This window comes from Pteropus medius, unplaced genomic scaffold (genome assembly GCF_902729225.1).
Source record: "Pteropus medius unplaced genomic scaffold, Ma_sr-lr_union100, whole genome shotgun sequence".
Classification (NCBI taxonomy): Eukaryota; Metazoa; Chordata; class Mammalia; order Chiroptera; family Pteropodidae; genus Pteropus; species Pteropus medius.
The window spans coordinates 1,481,982-1,503,322 of record NW_024347731.1 but is presented as its reverse complement, the minus strand read 5'-3'; the positions used below and the strand labels follow the sequence as shown (position 1 = coordinate 1,503,322).

At 33.8% G+C, this 21,341-nt stretch overlaps 1 protein-coding gene and 1 pseudogene across 1 annotated transcript in view; both read left to right on the top strand.

Moving 5' to 3' along the window:
• HCN1 (hyperpolarization activated cyclic nucleotide gated potassium channel 1) overlaps window positions 1-21,341 on the top strand; it is a 322,326-nt gene that overhangs the window by 228,280 nt on the left and 72,705 nt on the right. Inside the window, exon 4 of the mRNA XM_039877096.1 lies at window positions 1,914-2,132. Coding sequence (XP_039733030.1) covers window positions 1,914-2,132 — 219 coding nt within the window. The remainder of the gene's footprint in view (window positions 1-1,913; window positions 2,133-21,341) is intronic.
• LOC120614282 (docking protein 1-like) lies at window positions 7,600-8,092 on the top strand (annotated as a pseudogene).

Sequence of the window (21,341 nt, the reverse complement as noted above, 5' to 3'; positions counted from 1 at the left end):
GAAAATAAAAGAATAGATTACATAAACAGGCATTTTGAATTATATACAAATCATGAAACTACTTTTGTTTTATTGCATGACCTCAACAAGTTACAGGAAATACCAGAGGAAATATTAAAATGCCATTGCATACATTACATTTTGTATTAAATTCAATATAAAGGTGATACAAGGGATCTTTGTTACGATACTGTATCTTGACTTGGGAATGACTACATGGATCTATACACCAATAAAATTAGGTAAAGCTAAATACACACATAGATGAGTTTATGTAAATTAGTGAAATATGAATGAGATCAGTGTATTGTATCCATGTCAGTTTCCTGCTTGTGACATTGTACTATAGTTTGTAAGGTGTAACCATTGGGGGAAACTGGGTGAAGGGTACATCTATTATTTCTTATAATTTGCATTTTAATCTACAATTATTTTAAAAGTTTAATAAAAAATTACATTCTCACATACATGAAACTGATTTGTATGAAGTTATATATTAATGAAAAATTTTTCCGTGAGAATCATAAGCTCTAGATGTTCTAAAATTTATATATTAAAATAAATTTATCCCAATTTATCAGAAATTTATCCCAGTGATGTTATAGCTTGTAAAGTATTCTTAATAGCTCCAGTAACAGTTGCATCAACATAAAGATCTTTCTTAAAACTGAAAAGTATCAAAAATTATTTGTAATCTTGCATTAGCCAAAAGAACCTGATGTCACTTTAGATTTTATCATTAAAAATGAATTTGCTAATTGTGTAAATTTTGATGAGCTGAGAAAAAAATTTGCAGAAAATTAAGCCAGAAAAATTATATGATAAATCAAGATATCACAATAATATACTATTATTATTTGCTGTATTATGTATAATTATGATTTTGAAATATTATTTTTTGGAATTTATACATTTGGTATTGTTACTCATCTATCACTATTATCCTATTAAGTTTTATAAGTAATAAAATCTTTTTAAAGGAAAAATGTTTAAGTATTATTATTTTTAACAACACTTTTTTTCCTAAGTTTTGATATAAAATGCCCAAAATTTTATTTTTCACTAGACCTTATAAATTATGTAAAGCTAGGGAGTTTGGTACAAATTAAACAAAAAAATTCTTTAAATCTTATTAAAGGGTAAGTAAGATACATTGAACACCTTATTTTTGTATGATTGAGCTTAGAATAATGTTTTGAAATGACATCAGAAATTGCATCTAATAACTTATCTCAGAAGTCAGCTTATTTCTCCAGAGAATTTGCCAAGAAGTGATTTTGCTTATTTTATTTTACTTTAGTATTAAAAAAAAAAAAAAGGTTCATTCATCATCAACTCTGACATTTGAATTCCAATATACATTACCCTAAAATAGGGCTTCAGAGAAGTCTTTCCATTTATCAGACCTGTATTTCAAAATGTGTTTATCTTTTTACTTGAGAAATATAAGATGAAGGACTATGCAAATATGTCAATTAGGATTTTAAAAATCTAAACATCATTGTTTTGATAAAAATGCCTATGCTTAGGCCCATCATCTTCACACTCATCTCAGCTTGCAAATGAATTACGAGAGAATGACCAGATTTCCAGGAAATTTTGAAATGAGCCCATCAGCATTCGTCCTTGGCATTTTTATGTGATACTCATACCATTGTCCGCAAAGTAATTTTCATTTTAAAAACAACAATCCTAAAACTGACTAGGAATGCATATGTTAATAGTAGACTAAGCAGGCTTTGAAAAACATCAAGTCATTTGATTAGCAATTAGGGAGAAGCACCTATGTAAATGCTCCATCACAAGGCTGTTCCTCCATACTCAGTGTTCTGTAATGCTTTTGTATACAGGTCATACTTATTTCATATTCTGCAATCTTAATGGCTCAATTTTTTTTTCCTCTCCTGTTCCAGAATGATTCTTGGGGAAAGCAGTATTCATATGCACTCTTCAAAGCCATGAGCCACATGCTGTGTATCGGGTACGGAGCCCAGGCCCCAGTCAGCATGTCTGACCTCTGGATCACCATGCTGAGCATGATCGTCGGGGCTACCTGTTACGCCATGTTTGTGGGCCATGCCACAGCTTTAATCCAGTCTTTGGATTCCTCAAGGCGGCAATATCAAGAAAAGGTAATTTGTTTTATCTCTAATATCTTCAATCAGTTATTTTGTAAACTCAATTAATAGTGTTCAAGATAACTAAACTATTTCTCCTATCGAAAAGTTAATGAGATGAAATGTTTAAAGCCGGAAAACACAATCTGTTTTGATATTTTGAGGTTTCCTTAAGATGATCTTCATAGCTTTTATTTGTTTTCAATTTCTCTCTTGAATATTTTTTTTAAAACTCTGAATTTGCATTTGCAGGAAAAAATAGTTACATGTTTCAAAATGTATGAAGCTGATTTAAGGAATTATGATTCATGTTTTATCATATTTTCTCAGTTAAAATAATATAAAGACTTCTTTAGTTAAAAAACGATATGAGATGATTAAATGGGGACAAGCAGCCATTGCTCATGTCCCTCTGTGCCTCTCCTCAGGTTATAATCATAATTTATATTACAATTCATATGCTTAGCTGAACATATGTTGCCCTTATATCTGGATAAATCACCACACCCTCCAGTCTTAAAAATGCATATTAACAGCTGCTATTACGCATTCTCCTACACAATCTGTTAATTAAAATGATCGCTGCTCTAAACTTTTCTCAAAAAAGAGAATAAAAGTAGATATATGAAATGATTTATTCATTGAATTTTTTTCCATATACTGAAAGAATTTGGCCAAGACTAAACCTTGGACAGTAGGACAATACTTATATTCCCGACCATCATCAGTAAATTTCTAACAGATAAATAAGAATATTTCATAACTGAAGGAATAATTTACTGTATGGGGGCTCTTCTGAACCTGACGTAGTATATAGTATACACCTCGCCAAAGAGTGTTTCTGAACATAATGGTCATACAGTTTTAGAACACTTCTCCTGGTGAGTGATAACAGCTTAGACTTATAATTACAAAACAGAGCCAAAAATCGTTTCAGTTACAAAATTTTTTAACACTGTAATCACACAATAGGAGAAAGATACTTTATTTCCCTTGAAGGTAATTATACTGCCACCCACTCTTACAGTGAGCAAGTTGATATTTTATTACCGAAGTAATGAAAAGATGAACCATCAAATTGCTTTGAGGTTCATTTTAAAATAAAGCCTCCAGTTAAATTGTAAAGAACAAAGCCCATAGTAAGGGAGAAGAAAATTTACATAATGGTGACTTTGACTGAAAATTGTAACTCAAAGGAATTTGGACTAAATTTATGAGAATTTAAGATAAGACTATAACAAAGTATATGTTTCTCTTATACTCTTTCCCTTTCAATTGAAATTGCTTTTTATAAAAAATGCTCTTTTTCTACCTTCTTTTTGCCTGTGTCATTGCTACCTAGTTTCTTTAAAACAAAAAAACAAATCTCCAATTTCCAGGATTGTTATTTATTAGCATTGTATTGCATATTAAGTGAATTCACCATTTCTATGATTTTAGATCTACTGTATAAGCCAAGTTTAATTCGGAAAACTAATTCATCCAATGATGTAATTATAGACATTTATAAGTGAAGATGTTATGATGTTATTTAAGTCATGAAGTTCTTGATCTTACAAGTGCTTAATATCTAGAGTGAAATTTTGGGGTCATATTATAAGTTTAACTTGTTGAAGAACTGCTTATTTTGTAGTTAATATTTATCTTTAGATATATTGAAACTATCTGCCACAGATGCCTGAGAAATGAATATTGATATTAATTTCACTGTCATATACTCATTAGTAACATTTTTGATGTCAAAGAATCTCTAATACATTTTTTCTTTATTATTTATTTTATTTTATTTTATTAGTTTCAACTATATATTACATTGGTTAGATATTTATATAGTTTATAAAATGATCCCCTTAATTGCTCTTTCTCTACTCTGGCTCTCCACCTAGCCATTACATTAACTGCATTCCCTATGCTGTGCTCCCCATCCCCATGACTATCTATCAACTACTAATTTATACTCCTTTAACCTTTCATAGTAGCCATTCAAAATGCACTGGCATTCAACTCACCTACTCTGGTACCAGAATTCACTCCCAGACATTACACTGTAATGTCCATCACTTATCACACTGTTTGGCGCAAATGGCCATATTGGATGACTACTGAAAGTCATCCAACTCGTTATATAAGTTTGGAAGCTCAGATTAATTCTTCCTTCCTAGGGAAAATCTGTTTAATCTGGGCCTTCCAACCTTAAATAGTTCTGTCATTCCAAACAATAGCATTAGGTCCTCTAATTATGAATTCATTATCTACACAATATACTAATGTTGATAATCTTACAGGGCTATATCATCATCATCATCATCATCATCATCATCATTGCCATCATTATTTTCTCTTTTAACCTAAAAAAAATGTATAATGGTCTTCATACTGCAACATTGCAGATTATACTTTGACTTGAATCATAATGCATGCTGCTGATTTCATGAGCTATTATGTTTTATATTTTATTATATTTTAGAAAGCTTCATTTTCCCCTTTACCCAGATGTAAGTGGATTTATGGCGTGAAACGGGTGACATTTAAAATGTCCCTCTTTCGATGCTCTGCTCTGGATTACCATCAAGCTGCATAGTTTCTGTAACTGGTATATTGATCAAGATCAACTTCAGAAATAACCAAAAACAATTGCATTTTTTTCTTTTAACTTTATTTAGTGAGAGTCATTTTTCTGAGCAAATTAAATCTCCGCCTGCGACCCCCCTCCCCACCTAGGGCTTTTGGGGACTGGCAGCCAGAAGCGAGAAAGGTAGGCTGGCTCCATATGCTCTCTTCTCTCTCCTGTCCTAAGCCTACCAGGAGATGCTCTTTATCATCAGGGTAAAATACAGAAAGAAGAAGGAAAAGGAAGGAAAGAAGCAGTTTTAATGTGCCTGCTAGATGTATTAAGTTGGGTGGGTCTGGCAGATAATTAAATCCAACACTTCCTTGGGGCCCTTTAGGTAAGCCCCTCTGAGTTTATCTCCTGCATTTCCCTAGATGAGGCCTTGATAACTGCTTTCTGCTGAGGCTCCTTGCTCTGCCAGGGGGAACTTGGATAGGACCCATAATGTAATACTGGCCCCCTGGATGGCTCAGATCCAGTCCACAGAGAAGCACTCCTGCCCTCTCTCAGCCCATCTCTCAGCAATCCACCACCTCCTCTGCCAAAGCAATGAGGGGCCAGAATCTAGCCTCCAATTCCTTGTCAGGAGTTGGACCCCAGTGTCCACAGGCTATTTACGTGTTCTCACGTGGTATTCAGGGCCCAGGCTCATGTCTCCCAACTACGTGAACATATGTCAATGATCCCCAAGTGGTTTTCTTGAAACTCTCTTGAAACTTGACACAAGTCAAGTGTCAGAAGGTAGCCCTCCCACATCCCTATCTCAAAAGGGGTTGGGAAACGGACTCAGAGCAGAGCATTCACTCTCTCCAAAGAAACACTCTTCACTAATCCCATCACAAAAATTCTCACTCTACCTTTTGACTTCTATGGAACTTTGATGAGGCTGAGACCTCTCGCGTCTTGATTCTTGGATCACTATTAACAAGTGTAAACCCATATATCAGAGACCCTCTTATAAGTCCTAATCTTGCAGCCTTTTAGATCTTTCTTTATCTCAACTCTTCTCAAAGCCTCCTCTATAGACAATGCCAACAAGTCTTATATATACACATACATGTATATATGACTTATTGTTGATATATACATATAATTGTTTCTTTGTCAAAAAAGTTTGGAAATTTTGATTGAAACAATATATTAAAAGTTTTTGTTGTTGTTGTTGTTGTTGTTGTTGTTTTTGTCATAGACCTGTGTGCCTCAAACATTTAACATGAAACTCCCATGTATTTTAAGTGATTAATGTGTACTTTGGGAAATACTTATCTAGACAAACTCTTCACAGTCACCATTCCCTTTTCTCTTTTCTTTAACTATTCTTGGGTAGCTACTATTTTCTAGCTCTATCTGTAGTTTATCTAATCTTCATAAAATGAAACTGCTTTTGTTCATCTTATGTCTTTGTACCACTGCATCTTAGTTCTTACCCTTGGATACCCCTGGGAAATCTACTATTATTTCTAGACTTGTCACTCTCTTTCTTTTCAACTAATTATAATGATAGCATCTTTTAGGTGTGTAATTTCCTAAGCAAGAATCTTAACACAATATACACATTATGAATTTAGAGTAAGAGATTTTGAACTCACATTGGTGTACTTGATGTAGATGAAAGATCTTTAACGTGAAATCTGAATATGACCAAAGAATGACTTTAATTGTATCAGAAATTATCAAACTAAAATATCTTTATACACTGAATAGCTTCCTGAATCCAGGAAGCAAAGTGTATAAAACCAAAGCACGTGCAGGAATGATTTGTTTTAAAAGACTGTGCTTTCTAACGGTAGAACACAAGACAGTGAGCCAGTGTGCCAGTGCTACTCTGGGCTTTAAATTTTGCTTATGTTATATAAAACTTTTTGAATTACTTATTCTCAGTTTAATAACAAGAAATTAAAATGCTAAATTTATCCAATAGAACAAAATGATAAAATTTTGTCTTTCTCTGCAAGGGTTGATACGATTATCCATGAAAGTCCTCTTAGAATAAGTAGTCTCTCTACAAGTGACTTATATCTACTATGAAACCATATTGAATTATGCAATTTTATGTAACCATATCAAAAATGTTAATATTTTAAATCTAGTCAATTCAAGCAAATGTTTTTTCTTGGTTTAAATTAATCATAGATCCTTATTTTTTCCTTGTAAATGAAGGGTTATAATCACGTACATTGCTTATCCCATAGAAATCAGTTTTTGTTTTTAGTCTGTCTAATCTTCCAAATTTGTGTAAGGCATAACCAGAGACAAAAGGCTGGGAGCCAAGATCTGCTCTCATTTTCAATCCACTCAAATCCTATTTGCAATGAAGCACATTTCAGGTCATTTAAAATAAAGTGATTATGCTTAATGTGTATTTTTTTTTCTTGATTAAATGCCCTTTGAGAAGAATTTGGGTGGAGGAGGACTGGTGCCAAATCCACTTTTAAACTCTTCATTTTCAGCCAGATAATTATTGTTCTCTCACCAAACCAAATTCCATGCCCCAATACGTACTTTTACCCCTTTCACTTACATAGGTTCTGCCATTCCCTTTGGAAAGCTGTGACATCTTCCCTGATCCTCCCAACCTATAGTAATTTGTTTATTGTGTATAGCCTCTCTGTTGAGGAGGAGTGCAAGCAACATGATAGGAAGATCTGTGTCTCTGCCAATGTGTATTTCAGCACCCCCATACATAATAATGTCAATACTGTGATGCCGAGGATACAACAATACTCAGATAGGACAGTGAGAATTAAGAATGTTTACAGATGCCCAGCCTTTATTATAACATACATAGGAATAAGAGGTCATAATTTGAACTTTTCTGGATGCTGGCACTTGAGTATACATGAAGCATGAAGCATCTTTTAAAAAATATGTATCACCACCCTTGCTCAGGCAGAGGAGAGAGTGTAACTAAAGAAACCTCTCTATTGTGACTTATATGATGAGCATGTCCAGTAGCAGTTGCTGAAGGCTAATGTGATGGACCCCAAAGAGGACCCCATCTATGATGAACCTGAGCGCCTGGCCTCAGTCACTCTCTGGGACCTCTGTGATCTGCCTCAAGAGCCCAAGGATAGTTGTAGTGCCAGGTTCGGTTGAAGAAAGAGGACTATGAGCTCCCCGACAACCCTGCCACTGTTGACTATGTTGTGCCACCCCCTCAGACCACAAAGCCCATCCCAACTGCCAGGCCCCAGGGCCTGGCTTTCCCTAAACCTGGTGCTGCAACTGACAGTGGCCCATACAGCCAGGTCCAAAGAGCAGGGCCTCAGGAAGCTGGGACTATGCGCTTTCCAGAGCAAGGACTGATAGGGCTGCGGTCAAGTCAGAGGGCTCCACATTGAGAAGTAGGGCAGGGCTGGAGTAGCTGATAGAAGAACCATGGGGAAGTAGCACTGGGGATCAAAGAAACCTGTTAGAAGAAACAGAGGGGGCTGGAAGGGCCTGTGTGAGAGTGGGTGACCAGATGGATCAGGGGAGTCAAGGGAAATATGATCAATCCCTAGTCCTAGAAGTGGAACAGATGCCAGTGGCTTAGGAATGGGACCTGGGGAGGCCAGGTCATCCCTCAAGTCATCCTCCCAAAAGGAACTGATAGCTGCTGGACCAGATCTGTGGAAAGGGTGCTCAGTCAGAGTAGATACGGTTGGAGGGGTCTGCATGGAGGCTATAGGGAGAGACTAGACTGTGCCTGGATTCTTTCCCCTGCATTGTTCTTTGCTAGAGATTTATTTTTAAGTTTTATTCTCTTTAAAGTCAGTTTGGGTTTAAAAAATAATTTTAAAAATTTTAAGTTAAATATTTTTATTATGTTGTTTATTTACTTGTATGTAAATATTATAAACATGTTGCTTTGGGTATTATAATAAGTGATGGCATGTGTATATATGTATATAACTTAAACACAGATCACTTTTTAGAAACTGAATTTTCAATATACTTTCCCTTCTGGAATTCCGAGATTGATTTTCCTGTAAGTAAAAGGTATATTATCAAAGTGTCTTTCATCAGGGTTAAAGTGATTTCTTAGTTACTGGGTTGACCAGGAATATGTTCTGCTTTAGGACATGATGCAGCCCCCTGTCTCAGAAAGATGGATGGGAGATTTTGTCACTGCTGTCATTTAATTCTGAGTCTTCAATAACAGCAACAACAAAAAATCTTTATTACCAGAGCAATGGCAGAGCAAAAAGGAAAAATCTGGAGCGATGGCGCATGTTTTATAAATAATACTATTATTCAGTTTAAAAGAAAAAATAAAATAAACAACAACAACAACAGCAAAATCAGTTACATCTTGTTTTACAGCCTATCTTTATTATATCAAGAAATATTGTCAGTGGAGCTGCTAATTTGGTTTATTGATTTTGTAAGCTATAATAGCATTTGTCTTCAGAGAGCAAAGAGGCTTTGATGTTATGTTGATCTCGATCTTGGAAAATCATATCGACCCACTGCTTAAATGAAAAATAGCTTGATACCCTCATTTTCATTTCATTAGGGAAAGACATAGCTCTACATCCATGTGCATTCAGTAAAATGTTTCACTTACTTTTCTTCATTATTCGTAAAGCCTTTTTTTCTTCCTTTACGAATGAGAAAGTCATGAGCACAACTCCCACATGGTTCCTTAATTAGTCAGAAAGTTTTCCAATTCCGCAAAACCATATACTTTTTCTTCCTTAGAGCTTAATTTAATGCACTCTGTTATGTCAAAGTGTTAGTACTGCCAAATGTTCTCAGGCCAGGGAGATCCTAAGACAGCGAGTATCTGAGAATTTCTCCTAGGAAAACAGCGGCGCGGGAGCTTCTGAGATAGTTTCATGTGGCCACTTGGGCTGCTAATATATCAGGATCCTGGCAGAATGATAATCCTTTACATTCTCAGCTGGGAAATTGTTTTTTTACATTAAGGAAGTACTCTTATAAAAATAGGTGCAGGTAAAAGGAGGGGGTTTGATGCTGTTAATTTAACTAAGAAGAAAAATAGCATTTTGCTAACTGTAAATATCTTATACCACTGATTTTCAGCCTTAATATTTTAATACATCCCACTGGGCGATATGGTATCCCCTTTCATTCGGTGATACTGTCTGTATCAGTGCTCTCTGTTGTATGTTGAAATTTCCTGCATCTTTATTGTAGGTATTCGCGGTTTCAGGAATGTACAAAGTGCTGAAGATTTGTCCTCGCCAGTCCTGCATTTAGGACATTAAAGTTTACATTTATCATTTTACAGCACATCTGACAGCTTCTTGTAATGGCTCTAGAGTTGTTTTTTCTACTATTTTACTTATTGATTAATATACATTTAATTTTTTAGAAGTGTTTGAATTTTCATTTGAATATATTCTCTGAAGTTCTTTTTCAAGCATTTTTGCTGTATTGTAATTAAGCCCTTATGTCATAATACATAAGTACACTATTAAGCACATTCACAGGGCAGAAGCTGGTCATCAGGGATCCACTAGTCTGACCAGAATCCACAAGAATCACTGTATGTAATTTGCATTTGCTTAGTCAGATCACTGGGATCTATTTGAAATGGGCCTTGAAGAACACAGAAGAAACCAGCAGGCAGAGATAGTCACCGTGGGAGAAATGTCCCAGAAAAGAGCTCTAATTTTGAAAAGATTCCTGACAGGAACAAATGTGCAAATGCTTGAAAGTGGGTATATGTGGGAAATATTGAATTTCCCAGTTTGAACAAAGCAAAATCTTACTGGGGAAAGTGTGGAATAAAACCAAGTTATGGTCAGTCCACCGAAGAGTAGTTTTAAATGCTGAAGTGATGAGATTGTACATTAGGAAAATGATATTCCTTGCAAAAATTTAGCAATGGGATGTAATAATTGAAGCTGCCTTTTAGGAAAATAAATCACAACAGTGCATAAGATGTGATATACTCCTAACCTAGATTGTAAGGTTCCAAGATCAAATAGATCACTTCACAAATGCTTACAAGTGGAATCATTAACTCAAGACATATTAAACAGGAACAAGAACTTCAGCCTTTTAAGCAGATAAGGACATTCTGGTTAATAAAACCACTGGAAATGATATTCTTTTATAAGAAAGAAAGATCCAAATAGTCTTAGGGGATGAGATGTCATTCAGTGGAGTCTCAATCCATTTGTATCTATTTAATGCATATTTATTGAATGCTTACTATGTGTCAAGCTGGGTACTGGATGCTATATATGCAAATTGAGCAGATAGACATGGTACTTGGCCTCATCCAGCCTCTTATATTACAATGGGTGTAGGGACATGAGGAAAGGGTATCACACCCAGTAATAAGATTCATAGGAAACAATAAATTATGATAAAAAAAAATGTAAGTGCTATGAAGGGAAATGTAAAGTCTTAATAGGAGATTTTAAGGCTTTGACTTAATTTATACGGGATGCATTGGAGGTGGAGCATAAGAAAAATGACATTTAAGAAGAGACCTAAAGAATGAGTAGAAGATAATGAAATGAGCAGCATGGAGGAAGCTCTGAGGTGGGGAAATGCTTCCCGAGATTTAAACAGACAAAAGAAAAGTGAGCAGAGGGAAAAGTGAAATGGCTCTGGATGAGACTGGAGAGATTGACATGGGTCATATTAGATGGGGCCTCATAGGCTTAGTTAACCATGTTGTATTTTAGCGTAAGTGCTATGAGAGTTGAATAAGAACTTGAAATGGGGAAGTGGCATAATTAGATTTGCATTTTTTTGAAGAGTGTTTATCAGTAATGTGTATAATAGATTTAAAAGACAGAAAGAAATGGCCTAGTGTTCTTAGGCATTAGGAAGATGGGCTAGTGCTACCTTGCAAAGATCCAAGTAGGATTTTAATTTTAGCAGGTGGAAATATTGAACAGGCCATTCCAGATTGAATAAATACTACTTTAGGACAATTGCTGAGCTGCTGTAAGAAGGACATCAGACAATTTGCTTACTTAAAGAACTATATAATTTCACAAACAAACTTCTTGAGAGTCCAGGTGAGTGGATGCTCATCCAGATGGTCATTTTTCAGAACAGTTGCTTCCAAGTTGTTCCTCTACTATCCTCCAGGATACTGCTTCTAAATGTTAACATCCATCATTGTCACCTAGAGAGTTTGTTCTGACAGATTTGTAGGCCACACTTTCAGAGTTTCTGATTCATTAGGTCTGGGGTGGATCCTGAAAATTTGCATTTCCAAGATCTCAGGTACTTCTACTGCCAGTCTAGAGACCACCTTTTGAGAACCACTGCCCTAGAGTATTGTTCTTGTCTGTCTTCTAGCTCATAACTAGAGGTAAGGAACATGGAGAGACATCCACATCAATTCTACTCACATTCCATTGATGAGAACTTAGTCAATGTTACTACTCAAGGAGGCTGGGAAATTTAGTCTAGCTGGGCAGCTCTAAGACCAGTTAATAACTGTATACATATGGAAGAGGCAGAGAAGAGATTTAGGTGGGAAGCTGGAGGCCTCTGCCATAGATACTAGAGCAAAAGTGAGGAGGCAGGAAAATACTTGGGATTTTCGTGGATACTATACACTTTGGATGGGTCATGGAGTACTTGCAAAGAGTAGTAGATATAGTACCTAAAGGCATTTGTATTTGATTTGGTAAGCAATGGAGAGCCATTGAGGCTTTCAATTATGGTCTGACTCTACAAGACGGTAGATGTTAGAGAACAGGTAGATCTATAGAGCAAGAGGTGATAGAAGAATAAAATGGAGGGAAGAACACGTGTCTACCATTAAGCCATATGTTGGTAAACTTGGAGTCCATTACCTAGAATGTTTCTTATGCACTGTGTCTTATCTACCAGGGGTAATGTGGTGTCTTTAAATAAATATTAGCGAAGTCAGACTATTTTCACTCTGAATAATGTATGAAATGAGCTAACTTGTGAATTTTGAATTCAGTATATTGATAACGTGAACTTGAAATACACTTTAAGAACTTTTGATATACAAATGAAGCAAGTATAAACCATTTTAATGTAAAATATTTTCAATTTTTTATTCTAACTACACGACTATTTTACTTAAAGAGCACAGACATATATTGAGATGATAATATAAGATAGATGATTATATTCTATATTCACTGCTTAAGCTTTGCCAAGTGAAATTATGGTAGATTAGTAGGTTCATTTTAAAAGAGTTCTTGCTATCCTACTTCACCAAGTTATTATTAAAATTAATGAACTAAAATTTTGAAAGTTATTTAAGTAATTGGAGAAAAGCCACTATATAAATATTTATCATTAGCATATTTAATGAAAAATGATCCCCATCTTCAATATTATAGTTTATTGAATGATATTAAGGAAGATCCAAGATGTCTGTTAAATTAGTCAAAATGAAATAGATTATTTTAACTTTTTCCCCAATGAGAACATAAAATACTGAATTTCATTTTAATGTTATGATTTTTTCTTTCATTTCCCAGTGGTAGGTGGATCATGAAAGTACTGAATTACTTTTTAGTTACTAACAAATATCTCACTTACTTGGAGACCAGATTGCTAGTTTTTATGACTCCATGAATTAAGCTACACCCCTGAATTTAGCAGAAAAGCAACATGTTAAAAGTAGATGCATTGCTGTTAAAGGTAGATGCATAGAAAGGAATCAGAAAAAAAAAAAATCTATAAGCAGGAAACAGAAAACGATAAAAACCACATTCCACAACAAAAAAGCCAGCCAAATGGCACAGGGCAGTGTTGGGCCGCATCTCATCTATACAAATAGCTTTCAAATGGGGTTGTGATTGGAGGACTCTTGTCCTGTGTCTGGGCTCCACCAAATTTTGATCAATTTATAAAATGTAATTCTACTACAATGAGTGCTCCTTCTGTGTTAGTGACATCTGGCAAGCAGATTGTAAAGCTGAGATGATCCAACAGACATGAGAATTTGGGGTAATATGTTCTGTGAGTAAGAGGTGAGGAGGCTCCAAATCAGACAATCACAGTGCCCAGAAGAGAATGCCCAGTTCATGTTTCCTGCTGTAGCAGTGAACATTGTCAAACATGCTCATAGGGCCCAAATAAAAGTACTGAAAGATGATAACTGTGGAATATTGTTTTCCAGCTTGCCCAAACTTACTTTTTTATTTTTAATTACATTTGCCATTTGATTCCTCCATATTTTTCATCCAAAACTTTAAGTACTTCAGAACAAACACAGAAATCCTAAAAAATACTGAAAGATACCTTTTAAAATATTATAAATATTAATTAAAACATCAGGAAAATTTACAATCGACTTGAGGAATGATTATTTTGAAATATATTTAAATGTTTTTAGAGAGTGAAAGGGTAAAAGTTTTAATTATCTAGAAGTTTTCTTTTTTGGAACACTGTGCCCTGATTGGATGACTCATGCTTCCTGGTTTCTTGGCAATAATATTATAGACTCCTAGTCATGCATGCTCCAGGAAGTTGTATGTTGGAGAAATTACAAAATTTAAGAAATTAAACTTACAAATCAATTCGCTCTTCTCTTTATAAGTGATTCAGATGAACAGATTCTAAACTTTAAAAAATTAATCAAATATTCTTTATGCAATGACAGTGATAATCTCTTCTATTAGTAATCTGAAAAATCTAGCATAAAGAATTCTAGATCACCCTATTTTATGAAAATGTTATAAAATAGCATTTTTCATCTGTTTTAGATATTAATAATTAGAAGATGAATCTCATTTTTCATCTGTTTTAGATATTAATAATTAGAAGATGAATCTTCATGATTCTAAAGAATAATAATTTAAAAATAGTAATCTGAGAATAAGTGTCCATGGGACTCACCAGTATATATATTTAGAATATATCTTCATTAAGTGGTTAAATTATCATCCAGACAATTAATGCTATATAGACAATGTTAACATAAATATTTTCTTAGCTTAAAAGCTGCTGGTTAAATTTTGTTGATGTTTTTAGTAGTTGAAAGAAGGAAGATTTTTTTTGTTTAGTTATCCTTGATTTTGCTGTCAATTAATTCACATTTTTGAGGTGAGAGGCCTGAGATCCAAAGAAATTAAATTATATTCTACCTTCTTAGATCTAATTAACAGAGTGGCAGAGCTATAAAATAGCCTTCTTATTTTCCAACCCAGTATGTTTTGTAGAGATGCATAGGTAATTAAAGAGAATGAAATGTTCCGAAGAATTTTGCAGATCAGCCTTTGCATTTTTCTTCTAACCTACAAAATGGACCATGACATCCACAGAAGACCCCATTGTGAGCAAAAATTACTGTTCCAAGATTATAGCATTTGTGTACACTTTTTTTGCAAAACATGGTGATGCTCAAATCAAACATTTCACAGGCAGGGTAATGGCATTGCTTAGTGGTCGAGCCCTTGTATTTAGTGAACTAGATTGTAAGCAAGCATTGTTTCCAAATATAAATAACTTTTTATTTAAAAAAGTATTTTGCCAGTGCAGTTTAGGTGCTTTCAGCTTTATAAACAGTGAATTTACACTTTAGAAAATCAATTTTCATGATTTTTATTGATTTCATAAAGTAGTACCCCACAGATATCATATTGCTCCAAAGTGCAGTTTTTTGCTGTATTTGATATAATACAGACTTCATTCAGATACCTAAGAGAATTATTAATATTGTATTACACCCATCAATCAAATTTATACACAAACCTCACATTTATCTGAAAGAAAATGTACTTGTCACTGCAAGCAGCTTTGCAAACCTCTAGTACTGCATGAAGATCTAAAGGGAAACATGAGTGCATAATGGAGCTGTTAACCATTTATCAGGAGTTCCCAATGAACTCTTAGAGGAGTTATTTTTCCTACTTAATAATTGGAGAAACTGTGGTATAAATAGATTATAAAACTTATCTCAGGATATAGAGCATTCACTTTTTTAGAATGTGAATAGGTCAATTCCATCGATTTTACAAGCAACTTTATACATGTTTCTCAGATGTGTAAATTGGATTCTTTTCTCTGGAGTAGAAGTATATGGAAATACTACTTGGGTTAGTAATTTATATTTTTTATATTTTAATATTAAAATGTTTTTGAAAAATTATGGTTTTTGACATTATCTGGAAATAACCGATTATTTTAAGTGAATAAAAGTTAATCATTTTCTTAGTTCCTTGTGGAATTTAAACTGAGTTGTAAATTGTAAAATATATACTCCTGTTAAAATTATAATTGCTTATTTTTTCAGGATAATTAGTACAAAAAGTTGCAATAATTTGAAAGAGGTGGTGGCATTAAACATACAAAAGGTATTGGTATAGTAATCTCTAAAAAATTACCAGAATATTTGAGTGATAGCTAATGTTGGTCCTGATGTCTCCACAATGATAGGAGGGACATGCTAGGATCTACTGTTTTCCATAGAGATTTATCTGAAGTTCTTATATCACAGATTAAATTTGCGTGAGTTCTGAGAATTTCTGGGAGTTTTTTTAAGAAAAATATTAAATTATCTTCAAAGGCATGCAATTTTATGGGAACATGTCTTATTAATAGTCATTTCTGTACCTGCTAATCCTATACTTATTAAGATTTTTCTATAAGTTAATTTACATAAGGAATCTAGCCTTGTTCTCTTGAAGAAAGCTTTGTGATATCATAACAACTTCCTTCTAATGGAAAACACTGTATGATTCAGTGTAGCTGAAGATAGCTGCTAATAATTACTGTGCTCACAGCACACTTATCTTGACTGTGCCATTTTCTCTGGAAAAGGAAATAACATTTAATATTTTCTAGTTTTACAAAGAGTAAGGGAATTAACCTCACTTTGAATAAGCAGCAGGATGTCTTAATATCTTAGTCCCAGGAAATTTGCTGTGATTTAAGTAACGAAATATCTCCTTAGGATACTCTGACATCAAAATATAACATTATTGTACCTATAGTATGTAAAAGGAGGTACAAGTCTAACAAGTGCACACACTGTACAAGGAATTCATAGGTGTCTTAGGTGTCAGAGTCATCAAATCTTATGCTCTGTAGTTTTTCTTATTATTTTTGGTGGTGAAATATACATAACATAAAACTTACCATTTCAACTGTATTTTTCTTTACACATTATAAACGTATTTAATAACCCAGAACTCAGCAGTTTGGAACATTAATGTCCCCATAACATCACCCAAATATAACAAATTATTCCAGAATATCTTAGCATTCACTAGCTATAAAATCACCATAAAATATACAGAAAATAATGAATTTGCAATCTTCAACTCATTCTTCAAGTTCTTGCTTTTTCACTTAATATATCTTAAATATATTTCCATATTTGTCCTTTAAAAAAAATTTATTTTATTGGCATAGAACACGTAACATGAGATCTACCCTCAAAAAATTTTTGAGTATACATTATTGTTGACATAGATTCAATGTTGTACAGCAGATCTCTAGAGCTTATTCATCTTGCTTAGCTGAAACTTTATGCCTGTTGATTAGTAACTGCCCCCCTCTTCCTCCCCTCTCCAATCCCTGGCCACTACTGGTCTCTTCTTTGTTTCTATGACCTTAATTCTTTTAGATACCTCATCTAACCGGAATCATGCAATATTTATCTTTCTGTGACTAGATTATTAAATTTAGTATAATGCCCTAAAGGTTTATTCATGTCCTTGCATATTACAGTATTGCCTTCTATTTTAAAGTTGCATAGTATTCCATTGTATGTGTATACCACTTTTTTTTAATTCATTCATTTTTTTCATGGTCATTTAGGCTATTTCTATATCTTGGTTATTGTAAATAGTATTGCAATAACATAGGAGTGCTAATATCTCTTCAAGGACTTGATTTCAATTCTTTTGGATAAATACCCAGAAGTAGGATTGCTGGATTATATAGTAGTTCTATTTTTAATTTTTTGAGCTACTTCTATGCTGTTTTCCATAGTGGACGCACCATTTTACATTTCCACCAACAGAGTACAAGGGTTCCTATTTTGCCACACCCTCACCACTTGTTTTTTTGTTTGTTTGTTTGTTTGCTTTTTGTGATAATAGTTGCAAGGTAATATCTCATTGAGGTTTCAATTTGCATTTCCCAAATGATTAGTGACATTGATCATTTTCTCATATACCTTTTGGCCATTTGTATTTCTTCTTTGGAGAAATGTCTGTCCAAGTCTTTAGCCCGTTTTTTAATTGTTATTAGTTTTGGGGGGGGAGTTGTTTTATTTCCTTTTACTATTGAGTTGTAGGAGTTTCTTATAAATCTATTTTGCTCCTTTTTTTAAAGTTATGGAATGCAACCATCACTATCCATTTCTGGAACTTTTTTATTATCCCAAACGGAAGCTCTATACCCATTAAAAAATAACTTCCATCTTTCCTATTTGTTTTTATTATTAAATTTTACATAGAGTTATATTGCTGCTATTAAGTAGTAGTTGAATAAATTAGCAAATGTGGCAATAAAAAATGGAACTTAATATTGTGTTTTATAGTGCTTTGAGGAAATATTTGTTATGCTTTTCGTGGAAATATTTGTTAGTTTAAGCTTTCCTCCTAGATCACATTCGGATTTATGGTAATCATGATTTTTTATTTATATTCATTTCTTGAGAAGGCAAATAAAATATAAGATCATTCATAAGACATTCATGGCAATCAAGAAATACCTTGTTGTTTAAGGTTAATTATAAAAAGTTGATTTATTTTTGTTATAGTATCATTTAAGTTTTTACTCTGGCCATTTCCTTTCATTTCCAAACCATAATGTAAGACTATTTTGATTAATCTGTCTTTAACTATTGTCTCACAGATTGTTTGAAATTAACTATAGTTATAAAACTTAATCTTACTTTATCTATTTTGGACAATTATTTGTTGGAAATATGTGATCACTTATTATATTAGAGAATGAGTTTATTTGAGATATGGGAGCCATGGTAAAAAGCAAATTAAATAAATTTAATTTGATTTCAAATAATTAATTAATATTATACCTAAAATATTTGTGTTTCAGACTTATCTACAGTTAGGCCTTCTTTTCTCTCAGCCATTTTATGCCTTTACAATATTTTTGACTATATCGAAAGTTCTATGGGGGCCAGAAAGAGTGATTTTATATTCTATTTAATCTCTAGAGCACCAAAGAAATATGGCTTTGTTGCATAGTTAGTGCTTAACATATTTCTTAAATGAAATAAATAAAAGTTAAACAGATTTCTACATAATTTGTCTTTGGCTACTGAGATTATGAATTTAGACTCTCTTTTTTATTGTGACATTAATCAAGATTGATTTATCTCTTTTTAAACAAGACTCTTAAAAACAAACTGATTGTTGCTTATTATTATTCTTATTAAATCATTTTCTTCTTATTTTTTATGTATGAATTATTATTCTTACAATAGTAACCTCTAAACTGGTTCAATAAGTTTAACTTATATTTGGAAAAAAATCAAATAATAAAACAGAAACATTTCTTTTATGTCGTTTCAAACACAGAGAAACTAAAATCTTTACAGTGTTTTACCTTCAGGAAAAAAATGTCTTCTCAGATACACAGTTGAAGGGTCATGTTAAGTGAATATTTTCCTAAGCAATGTTTCAGATTAAGAGGAGCAAGCATATCGTTAAAAAGTGCACATAAGAGAAAAAACAAATGCCAGTGACATAACATTGTGACATTAATGGATGGTTGGATGGATGGATGGATGGACAGACATCAGTTATGTATAGAGCTCCACATGGAGAGAAGGGTGCTCGAGCTCCCACTGAGAGATGGAGAACATGTTCTGAGGTTGCCTGGCTTCAGCCTCATCTTCAGGCTCAGGAGGAAACATATGCTGTTGCTCCAAAAGGGAACAATTCTTCTTTTAGGAACATTTTCTAAATGTCTCTTTATGTGGTATCATTAAGGAAATTGGTGTTCTCATTTATTAAATATTATAGTTAATAGGGCTGTCTTAGTCTGTTTGGGCTGCTATATCAAAATACCATAAAAGGGTGGCTTATGAAAAAACAGAAGTTAGTTTCTTACAGTTCTAGAAGCTAAGAAGTCCAAGAACAAGGAAAGCACAGGCAGATGTGGTGTCTTCTTAGGGTCTACTTTCTGATCGTAGATGGCATCTTCTTAGCTGAAATCTCATGTAGCAAAAGGTGCAAGGGAGCTTTCTTTAGCCACCTATGGAAGGACATTAATTTCACTTATTCATAAAGACTCTGTCCTCATGATCAAATCACCTCCCAAAGGCCCCTCTTCTAATACCATCACTCTAGGGATTAGGTTTCAACATATGAATTGCAGGGAGAGGGCATACAAACTTTCAAACCATAGCAAGAGTTATAAAAATTTAACTCAAGAATTAATCTTTTTCAAAGTATCAAATAATACTAAATCATGCTGAAAGGTATGGTGACATTGAGGATAATGAAAACTCAGCATGTTAACTCTTCAAACACCTGGTTTTATTCCTGACATTTACTAACTAGATGTGAAATTTGTGTAAATGAATCCACCGTTCTGGGCCTCTTTTCCCCATCTGTCAAATACGAGGATTGGATGCAATCACGTCTGTGGTACCCTCCAGGTCTGACTGTCTCCTTCTATACTAAATACATGATAATCTCCCTTGGACAATAACAAAAGGCACTTTAATTGTCTTTGGGGTCATCCTTACAAATGTAACTCATTAATGTATTCTACCGGTTGGGGATACAGGACAAGGAAATCTTTCTTAGAATTATCGGACTCCATTTGTTCTGTATCATTGACTTTCAGGGCTTATTCTAACAATTATTTTTAATATTAAATACCGTCTTTCTACATAACCCTCTTGGGGAATTTTCTTTTACCAGTTTTGAGTTCATAGCTACAACCTAGTTTGTCATGGCATTACATATTTAGTAACTCCCAATCACACAGCTACCTGACTTTCAACAATCTCAAGGAGGTCAGTCACAAAGCAAAAAGTAATTAAGCTAAACCCACGCCCCTGAATCTAGGGAATAGGTGTCAACATATAGGTATAAGGAGTAGTTGCATTTATTGCCTTCTTAAACACTTAACGTCTTTAACTGGTTTTACCAAAAGCCATTAATTTTGTTCTAGGTTAGTTTGAGCAGATAGTCTGACAACTAAGGCTGTAGAGATAAGGTTGCAGGTGACTGTGAGCAAAACAAACCCTAAGCATTTGGAAAGTTACAATTAAAAAAAAAAAAAGATCAGATGATAAAGGAGCTAGTGAAACACCAGCAGCAGTAGGCAAGGACAATATCGTGGAAAGAAAGGAGCCCTATACATCTTTGGAACCACTGAAATGAGAAATGAAGTTAAGCAGAAACCTTAGAAAAAAGCAGTACAGAAATATGGAAAAATCCAGGCAGTAACTACAGTACTATGTATAGTATAGGAAGTGTTATTCATAATGATTACCATGAATCATCAGAACAATTTAAATTATGTTCAGTATGCTCTATTCAGAGCATATTTCAGAGCATATTTAGTATACTCTGGCCATAAATTACAGGTTTTGAGAATGATTTAGAATCACAGAGTTTTTAAGATGTTTGAGTAATGGAGTACAGAGATCTCCAAATTTGAGATCTCTGAGGGACAAAGATCATGCTCCCTTTTATTTAAAATTTTAATATGTTCAT